The sequence below is a fragment of the Homalodisca vitripennis genome, chromosome 1, assembly GCF_021130785.1.
Source record: "Homalodisca vitripennis isolate AUS2020 chromosome 1, UT_GWSS_2.1, whole genome shotgun sequence".
Classification (NCBI taxonomy): Eukaryota; Metazoa; Arthropoda; class Insecta; order Hemiptera; family Cicadellidae; genus Homalodisca; species Homalodisca vitripennis.
In genome coordinates this window covers 84,018,959-84,029,529 of record NC_060207.1, presented here as the reverse complement: position 1 = coordinate 84,029,529, position 10,571 = coordinate 84,018,959, and the positions used below count along the sequence as shown (strand labels likewise).

The 10,571-nt window shown below is 34.4% G+C and overlaps 1 protein-coding gene across 1 annotated transcript in view; it reads right to left on the bottom strand.

Moving 5' to 3' along the window:
* Positions 1-674: 674 nt before the first annotated feature.
* The window catches only part of LOC124368266 (titin-like), a 246,264-nt gene continuing 236,367 nt past the window's right edge, over positions 675-10,571 (bottom strand). Inside the window, exons 50-54 of the mRNA XM_046825567.1 lie at positions 10,053-10,241; positions 6,456-6,836; positions 4,962-5,059; positions 4,256-4,436; positions 675-1,394 (exon numbers count right to left, since the gene is read on the bottom strand). Of these exons, the coding sequence (XP_046681523.1) occupies positions 1,291-1,394; positions 4,256-4,436; positions 4,962-5,059; positions 6,456-6,836; positions 10,053-10,241 (953 nt within the window). The 3' untranslated portion in view covers positions 675-1,290. The remainder of the gene's footprint in view (positions 1,395-4,255; positions 4,437-4,961; positions 5,060-6,455; positions 6,837-10,052; positions 10,242-10,571) is intronic.

Genomic DNA, 10,571 nt, shown 5'->3' with positions numbered 1-10,571 from the left:
GAATGACGATTAACTCAGAAGCCTACTGCGCAACCCTGGCCAGTCTCCGACGCGCCATTCAGAACAAAAGACGCGGCATGCTGACAAAGGGAATTCTGCTCCTCCACGACAATGCAAGGCCTCACACCGCTGCTCGGACACAGGAAATGATCGACTCTTTTGGCTGGGAAGTTTTGAATCATCCGCCGTACAGCCCCGACCTTGCTCCGAGCGATTTCCACCTTTTTCGTTACTTGAAAAATCATCTTGGCGGGAAGCGCTACAATGACGACGAAGAAGTCAAGACGGCCGTGAACTCCTGGTTGTCAGAGCAGGCGGCAGATTTCTTTGAAGAGGGATTTCAAAACTTAGTTTTAAGATATGATAAGTGCCTTAACAAACAAGGCAACTATGTAGAAAAATAAAGAAAAGTATGCAGATTCTGAAAATAAATGTATTTTGAAAAAAATAATTGTTGTTTATTTACAAACGGCCCTTACTTAAAAAACAGCCCTCGTATATTGTTAGAGGTTTCATAAACCACAAGAAATTACGTTATTTTAAAATATACTTATTGTATTATCACTTAATTTTCTTTGAGGTTAAAATTTTTAAGTAAGGTTCTATAAATATATTCTCTCGTGGTTTACGAATAAAATATTAGTACCCAGAAGATGTCTAAAGAAAAGACTAGACCAGCAGAATAAGTTTATTTCTTCATCAAAGCATCCATTCCAGTAAAACATACAGTAACATTCGTCCATAAAAAATTACATAGACATTTAACAATAACCTAACAATAAAATTAATACTCAAAATAAACCATTGTTATTTTGTAAATTCATGTAAATACAGTTTACAAAAAAGCCTCAGCAACTTTGCAATGAACTCAAGTTGTACATTTATAAAATGGAGTTTAAAAAGCATCTTGTATGTGAAATTTACACATTAGGCACTGTTTTTAGAATAGAATAACAACTGGTATTGTTTGTCAAATTATAAGTTTTAAACTGACTGACATGTTAAAAATACAATACATTTATAACAATACCTTTAATTCACAAATCAACAGTGAGGGAAAAGAAATATAAAATTATCTTCCTCAAACTTGAAAAAGCTGTAAAATTTCGTCCTATAGCGTTTTTATAAAACTGTTTACACCATTAGCTAGCCTTTGTAGTGTTAAAATGCTTTCTATATGCTGTACAACTGAAATATGTCAAGTATCCTGGTTATGTGACCCACCACCGCTTGCTAGCGACAGAACCGGAAGGAAGCAAGGAAGGACAGTTAGACCCGAAGTCTGGCCGTTCACTGGTAAAGAGATCGCCTCTCACCTGGGACCTGGAGACTGGCCGAGGTCAGATTGGTACCGAGAGGGTTGCTGGCCTGACAGGTGTAGTGGCCTGCGTCAACTGCAAACATGAATTATCAGGATAGGTTCCCTTAGGATCAAAAGTCTTGTTAATCTATGTTTTATTAGTCATTACAATAATCAATTTAGATTGTCAATAAACATGAGCCATGGTTTACATGGACAACCACCACAAGAGATTTTAGGAAAAATATCAAACTATTTCAAAGGCTCAAATGGAAAAACACAAAAACCAGCTGAATAAGACTCACATGAAGGCCTGCTTGTCGGATTTAAAATGTAAGGGAAATCAACCTTTTCCCATTAATTTCAATGCAGAGTATGAAGAAATATCAGTAACAAAAAAAGGTACTTTGGGATTATACCGACCACACCCAGACATGAATCGTTATTTCACATTTCGTTTCTACTGATTACTAGATTAGCGTAGAACAATATTTCGTCAATATAAAACAGGAATTGTCTTATCGCAAACCCCTCCCCATCCTCAGACAGAGGTCAAAGTCGAGCGTCTAGTAGATAACGTGATTGCAGAGTCTCGCCGCCCGTTCAGCTGGTGCATCGCTTTGTTGTACTTCCGTGTTTTACCTCTACATTTCTCCAAACACAAAAATTCAACAAAAACAAACATTTACCAAACTAAACTCTTTATTTAAAAAACACTCAAAACTTGTTTTTATTCTTGATCACATTCCGCCACCCAAAATGCGAGTGCCTCCGGCCATCAGCGCGGGCTTCGGCAGCACCTTCGGTGCTGCCCCGCGCTGATGTCGACGAAAGAAAAACATCCCTCGAGATAATACCTATCAGTAAAATATCAAATTCTAGAGGGGCTAATCAGAAATATAAATTGAATTGTAATGGAAAGGTAATTATGTACCGTGCAAATCACGTGATGCCGCGCGGCCTGCCGTAATCAGGATTCTCGAGAAAGATAAGATAACAGCGACAACAATACCGATCACAATACCTGGAAATGCTTGTAAGTTTGTAATTTTGTAATTGAAGAGTTGTTTTTTCGTTCTATCATGTTTGTTTCTATAAATTTCTATTTTTGTGTTCTTCATACTGGTGTGGTCGGTATAATCCCAAAGTACCCAAAAAAATGTTGTAAGCAAATATGATAATATGATAAAGAAATACATGAGCAAAAAATAATCTGGTGCTATTTCACCAAAGGTTTCACCACAATAGAAAATGTTACAAGGGCTTCAAAACTTTAAATACGATTTCCTAAACAAGGAAACAGAAGATTGGTATGTTAAAAAAAGAGGAAGAGAGCTGAAAAGTCTCTGTTGGTAATATTGAAAATAAACACAGGTGGGACTAAAAGAATTTAACATTAAACATTTGGTATCTATGAGAAATTAATTACAACAGGCAACTATCATTTCTGACAGGAAAGAGGAATAAACAACCTGTGAAACATGTCTCCCAAGACAACATCAGTGAGATGCTGGAAACCAGGATGTTTTTATCAGCCCTATATGGATTTGTATCTTAAGAAGCTAATGTATACAGGAATCTTTTCAGATATTTAAAAAGAACTACTGGATTACTTCTAAGAGTGCTTGGCACAGTTAATAGTATTAACTTTTACATTTGAGGTGCCAGACAACACAAGACCAGACTGAAACTCTGATATGTTGACTTAATGCTGTGGATTTTCAGAACTTTTGAAGAAGTGAACTTCCTTTGCCAAATTGTTTGAATTGCAATGTTAACTGCACCTTACCTGTTCCTGTGTCAAGAGAAGAAGAATAACATCCTTCTGACTGATCTTATTTATAGGAAAGCTCAGATGGTACAGGTAGAGATGGTAAGAGAGATTGGATGAGCCAGCACTACACAGTCTAAGACATCAAGCTTTGTGTCAGGTATCAGGTAGAATAGGTCTGTTTGTGTACAGAGCGCTTTTGATATCCAATGTCCACCTCATGCTGTATTGACAACCCCCCTTACTCTGTCAAGTTCCCATCATAGATCAAAAGTTTGTAAAGAATGTACAGAATAAGCCTACAACCCTTCAAAGGAGAGAGGAAAATCTCATTTAAAAAGTCAAATGCTGCATATCATGGAATTAATTAGATGACATATGTAAGTAGGGAAAAGAAAAAAAACTGTACAAGAATTAGAAATCTATAAGATGATTGGAAAATAAGGATGAAATTTGGCAAGAAGAATTTCTATGTGAAATAACATAAAACTTTATGAAATAAGAAGAAAAAGGCTTCAAAAAATTAAAATACACAGTTTTTCTATGTTGAAAGGAGTACTGTTTTAAACGAAAATAAACAAATAATGTAGTTTAACTACCTATAATATTAGTAAGTTATAAAATAATAATAAATTGTATTACCAATATAACTTGGTATTCAACTTCATTCAAGGTGAGGCATTGTTTACACAGACTAGCAAATAGGTTATCTTTGCCAAATGTTGAGTCACGCTCATTATCTCAACTTGGCACTTAACACAATAGTTTGGCATAGTTCAAACAATCTTTACTGAATATCAAATAGTAATGAGGATTTAATTCAGTCATTAGGATTACTAATTAGTTAAAATTGTTTCTGGCTAATATCAATACAAAAATAACCAAGCACAGGTATGAATACTATTAATTTGGGTGACTCAAGATTTGCTTTATAAAATCACTCTCCACTTCAGCCAAAAAGTTTGTGTGAAGGAATTGCAATGGAGATACATTATCAGATAAAAATCAATTAATTTGGAACCAATCCTCCAATACGTTTTAGAAGTAATACATTTCAGTAACTATCAATTAATATGATTTATTTTTTCTATTTCCTTAGTAATTTTTTGCTGTTTCAGAAACAAAACCTAGATAGTTAATGTGTATACCAACACTAAACCTAACAGAAAAGGCAGGCTAGTTACATGATCGGGCCAATGGAAGCACTAGACGGCAGACTCCGTTGCGGTATTCTATCTGATGATCGGGAGAGGGCTGCAGCACAGTGCCATCTTTGGACCAGACTATACTGGGAGCCGGTTCTGCCAACACGATACACTCAAACCTGGCAGGCTGGCCACTCACACAGGCAATGTCTCGCAATGGCTGGAACAATGATGATACCTTGTGTTGTTAGAATGACTAAACTAGATTCTACAAGATTATTTATATTCTGTAGTCAATGACTTCTCTCAAAATTCACGTGAACCACTATCATGGCATAAATGTTACTCAAATGGATTTTAATTTTACTAAATATTCTTTTGGCACAGTTGTATTTTATACTTAATACAGTAACAATATGATATGAGAAATCTTGTAAACCATGTAACTACACTATGACCTGAGTTTGAAATTTTTAGGCTATTATAAAAAAGGAATATTATTATAAAAAGATTTCAATATTAGTCATCTGCTCAAAATTACAGAGTAGTACAGCATCTCAGTCTATTTTAAACTTATAAGGGTTGATTTTTTTTTTAAATATTAAAGCTAGAGGTGTATATCAGTATCTATTATACATCTGGCAAAGTATATGTGTTAAACTGAAACAATAAAAAGATATAAAACTGTACTTTTAGACTTTTATTGTAGTAAAGAAAGTATGACCATCAGATATGAGAGTCTTACCGTGATGAACAGAGGGGCTTTCTTGGGTTGGTCCCCAGGCGAAACAGCTCTGACTATCTGAGGTCCCTCCGCACTCAACCACGGACTGCCTGGAGACACTATGTGCAGAAACACAACATCAATTGATTATTAGTAAACTGATTTACATGTTACCATACTCAACATCTGAGTTCCCAACAGGTCACTCTATGAGTGCATATCAGCGAGATAGCTCATTTATTTGTCTACATTATATTTTGTTGAAAAAGGACTTCAAAATATTATTTCAAATATATAAAACAACAAAACTAGGTTCCTAGTAGGTAAGAAGAAATTCAGTGAGTATTTCAATATACATTACATAATATTGAATATATTAAAAACAAAAATGATAAAGTCAAACTAGAAAAATAACAGAACACGTCTTAATCATGCGAAAGCATTATTTGTTGAAGAGCATACACATTTCCATTGTTACAGCTAATAATAACATACAACATAAATGTACTGAATTAGTGGAAAAGGAGGTTTAGTATTGTGCATCCACACTGTCAGTGAAATAAGCTGACCTACTCTTTGATGGAAAAGTACTTTTGTTGTCCATTTGTGGACTCTTTATTCATTTATTTCAATACAAATACAAACTATAAACATGTACTGATATGTGTGTACTTTTCAAACTAGCCTAAAAGGATTATTCTTTGAATATTCTTCTTCAACGCATGTCCCCATAACCTTTTTGGAGATCAGTCATTGTTTCAGTGCACACATCCCTTGTTTGGACTGTAATATTGTTTCAGTATTTTGTTGTGAATTTTAGTTTCACTCAAAGATGGTGATGTCCTGTAGATCCTACTAAACAACTAAAAACTATCTTTGGAACACATCACAATTTTTTTTATTTATAGTTTTAGTTTTTTGGAAACTACCCAGCTTGCATGATTTAAATGAAGGCTAAGAACAGAGTAATAATCTAAAGTTTGAAAACTGTCTCAGTTCCTCTAAAATATATTTTTTCACCACTGCTCTCTTTACTATATTATTACTGTCAGTGCCATAATATTACCTGAAATTAACCTCAATACCGAACAGTAATCCTATCTCTCTGACTTGGCGAAGACTTATTAAACCACCCTTATTTCAGTATTAAATACTCTGAGCTGAAACACAAAGTGCTACAAAATGGAGTATTTAGTATTTTATGAAAGAATCACATTGTCTTTTTATGCATTTTTAACATAGTTATGTTAGTTAATGAGAAAATAAAAAGCCTTAAAGAATGAATGGACAAACATTAAAATGTACTATTATGAAACATAATGAATGACAAGAGTTAATAAGACTGCAGAAGATGAAAAGATGCATTTTTTACTTATTCAATTATATTTATTATATATAAGTTATGGAACATAATAGAAGCTATTCGGCAGTAGAAAATGTGTTAATAACTAATGAAGACAGTCTCAGGGCAAGAGCAAGCTGAATGAAGCGAGGACAAGAAGACACATATCGCACCTGTGTGATCGTGCCCCAAGGTAGGGTAGGGGGACAAGGACTGTACGCTGGGGGAGAGAGAGTGGGGACTTGGAGTGCGGAAGCTGAACTGAGGCTGAGGAACTCCTCTTTGTATCCTCTCACTTTCAATCTCTGACATCTCGCTCTCCGAAGTAGGTTCCCACTTCACCGTCTTCACTTTACTAAGTTTCTTTGTGTTCTTCTGTGAGGTCTCGTGGATGACAGGAAAGTCAATGGCGCCTTCCTCCTTCTTTGATGGACCGGTAACCACTTTCTTGGGTGCTCCTGGTTTCTGCTCTCCCGGCAGCACAATACCAAACTCGTAACCGAAATCATATTTGAAGTAGATCAAGCCCGTGTCCGGATCTATGTGTTTTGTACCTGACAATTCCACAATTGACTATAAAATAATATCATTCTAGTTTTAAACTGATTTTTAGACCACCATTTCTTAAATATTTTCTTCACAGATGTATTCTAATACTGAGCTTAAAGCTATGCACTCAAAGGCAGTATTTATAATTTGTCCTTGGAGCTCATATTTCTAGCTCTACTGGTCGCCGCCATTTTGTTGGAAGCGCGGATTAATTTTCGCTGTAATGTTATCTCAGCTCGTATGTCCAGCTATACTGACCAAGATATAGTAGGTCCATAGCTCGTAAGGCGAGCACCACTGGCAACTAAACATAGCAGTTTTTTTTTAATATTTTTAAATTTTATAATGAATGGTGAGTTCTGAAACCTATCGAGCAGCAGCTTTATTTTAAAGTAATTTTTAAGTAAAGCAGTAAGTTTTAAAGTAGCCTATAATTCTTTTCTAATCATTGACTAATTTTAATAGACGACACATGCTAACTATCCTTGACTACACATAGGAATTTATTTTTAAAAGTTTTATTCCGTGAAAAATGTAAAAACTGAGGAAATGTAAAATAGTTCATGTCTGAGTATAAAATAACTGTAAAGGCCTACTTTATAACATTTTATTTATATATCTTTGTTAACAATTTCCAAAATGTACGTTTATTTTTGTATTAGAAAGTTTCATTAAAAATCAATTTGATTATTTTTCATTTTTTCCTTAAACATTTAATTTACTATGCAAATAATGCGGAGGAATTGAAAAATAATTCCAGTCTGTGGAGGCAAACAACAAATATGGCCGCCGAGCTGTCAATGAAAGTAGTGCAGCCATCTGTATTGGCCATACGAGTTGCGAGGACAAACTACGGCAAAACTAACGCAAGCTGTCTGCAACCTTGGTGTAGCCAATGCTGCTGGCCTTTTGAGCACAAAGGTTTAAAACAGAATTTATGACACAATGATTAACACAAATCTTTATATACATTGAGATGATGCGCAGATCATATTTCATTTTCAAGTTCACAACAAATAACCTAAAAGAATTGAAACTGTTCCGGTTGAAAATTGTGATATAACTAAAATGCCAATTAACGTTTTGCTTCACATATTAATTTTTCTATTCAAAAGCTCATAAATCTCTACATATAGAAATAAGTACAATTTTAATATACATGAAGCTACTAAACCAAAGGAAAATGAAATAATATTTTAGACCATGGGTAATGACACAAACCACAATATGATTTTAACTGAAGTATCCCTTTCTAACATTCTTAGAATGGTAGAGTTTTAAATTTTTTTTTATTGTATTTTAATACAGGCTGCCATTATGATTATTCCTTAAAACAATAATGTAACAGAATAATGTTTTATAAAATTATAAAAATACAATCTAAAATTGCTTCATAAAATTTAAATTATAAGTAAATTTGTTCAGTATAGTTTAAATGCAGATACAAAAATTTAAAGTTCCATATTTAAGAATTGTAAACCACCTATAACACTTTTATTGTATACACCAGCGTTTCCCGAACGGTGGGTCGCGACCCACTAGTGGGTCGCGGGCGGATTTAAGGTGGGTCGCGGCGTGACTGTCACTCGTAAGGCCATGCCACACTGCCGTGGCGTCGCGTCCGTCCATCCATAGTATGAACGTCCGCGTATGCCGCGACGGTCTCGAATCCCGTCAAACTACCAGACACGCATCCGCGTCCGCGGCCAACGCCACGTATTTCTGGGAGGGTGGAAGCTCAGTACACAATAAAATGTCGTTACTCACTCTTATGATTGTAGTTCACATTGCAGCTATATGTGTCTTGAGTAACTCGTAAAAACTTTGTAGCTGTAGCACAAACAGTTTTTAAGTTAGACGGTAATGTAAAACACAGGTTTCGGAAAATCGCTGTCAAAGTTTTTTTAACACTAATATTTACATTAAAATTGTTTAAAATTTTAATTTAGCATATCTAACCAGCAGCAAAACACCTTCTCTTTCCTTGTCTTTTTGTTCTTTTTCAATTCTTAGCTTCCTTCTTGCTCTTCTTACTTCCAGTGTTCCCAATTTTGCCTTTTTCTCCGAGTATCCCACTCCCAAGATGTCAAAATCTTCAATGAGATTCCTAATGGTTTTTTCGACAACATATCTTTGTGAGCGTGCCTTTTCAACCTTGGTTCACATCAATAATAAGTATAGAAACAGACTGGTGGACGTTGAAAGTGATTTACGCCTCAAAATATCTAATTTTAATCGTAACATTGAATTACTTGTTCAGTCAAAACAATGCCAGAAGTCACACTAGTATTATAGAAAAATTATTTGTAATCTTGAATAACCAATAAACTCTTTCTATGTTTTCAATACTAAGCTGTGTACATATTTATTTACATTTTAATTTTTTTTTCTATACACGTATATAAATATAAATCATGTATATTTTATGTTCATGTTATATATACATAATATACATATGTATATATAAAATCACGGGTGAGGTATGGGTCGCGAATGTAAAAAAACATTTGGAAGTGGGTCGCCAAACACAAAAGGTTGGGAACCACTGGTATACACCATTAAAAGTGTTAGGTGGTTTATATTTCGTAATTAATTATAGTAAACACTTTTGGAAGTTAGGCTACTAATATGAAAGTTCTTTACTTGTTATAATCAATGGAATACTCTCCTAGAAATGTTACAATGTAAGTTTGTAAGGTATTTAATTATACCTTACCTCGTTTCTTTTAAAATTTAACAAAAAACAATTACATTAATTGTTGTTGCAACTTTTTTTATACACTTACACTTTGCATTTTTTGTTTGAAGTTTATTTTTGACAATGGAAGAATTGTGCAGGATTTTTCTGGAAACTTACAATTTGCCTATTATATCACTGATCAATGAGAAATGTTAGGAAAAATTCTGTTTCCTTCACTTTGGATTTGCTGAGAAGTGAATTAACAACTATCTTGAAATGATTGATGTAAATAATTCTGAAGAGTACTTCATGCAAAGTTATGTCAACTTAAATAATTATCAACTTGCTTTTCAAGAACAGTAACTCACTCATTCTTGAACCTTTATAGAATAACATCTAAATTATTTTTAAAAGCACAGAAGTAATTTTAAATATGTTAAGTTTTCTTTTTTTATTCAAATGACTTTTTAGGAAGGTTTTCAAGTTTGGTATTTATATATACATACTTGGCAAAAGATCTGGTAAAATGTTGTAACCTCACCAAATTCACTGTGACGAGTCTCATCTCGGTAGGTCTGAGGTTCGTCTCCAGGAGGTTTCAAGACAGGCTTGCCCCCTGCAGTAGGCTTTGGCTGACTCTTGATGTCTGTCATAATATCAGACACAAACTGTTGTGTCTTTCCCCTGAACGTTTGTGTCATCTCATTCATCTGCTTTGAAGCAGCTGAATCTGTAAAGCACAATATTTGTGAAGAATTATTGATTATAAATAAAACATTGTTCATTTAAAAAAAACATTAACCCTGAAACTGGTGGTAATTGAGATCTAAAATGTAGCCATCTTTTAAATGTATTATACCATGTTTCACAAAGTTTGGCTAGAAAGAAACCAGATTATAATTGCCTTAGCTACAGAACAAATGCAATAAGGTTGAATATCATATGGCCAGTCATGTGGCCCCCTCCGCCCACTGCTCGAGTTTCCTCTAGCTCCAGAACTCATTTCATTTTTTGCACTAGATATAAGCTGTTATAATTTTTTCTCTGCATCAGAAAAATG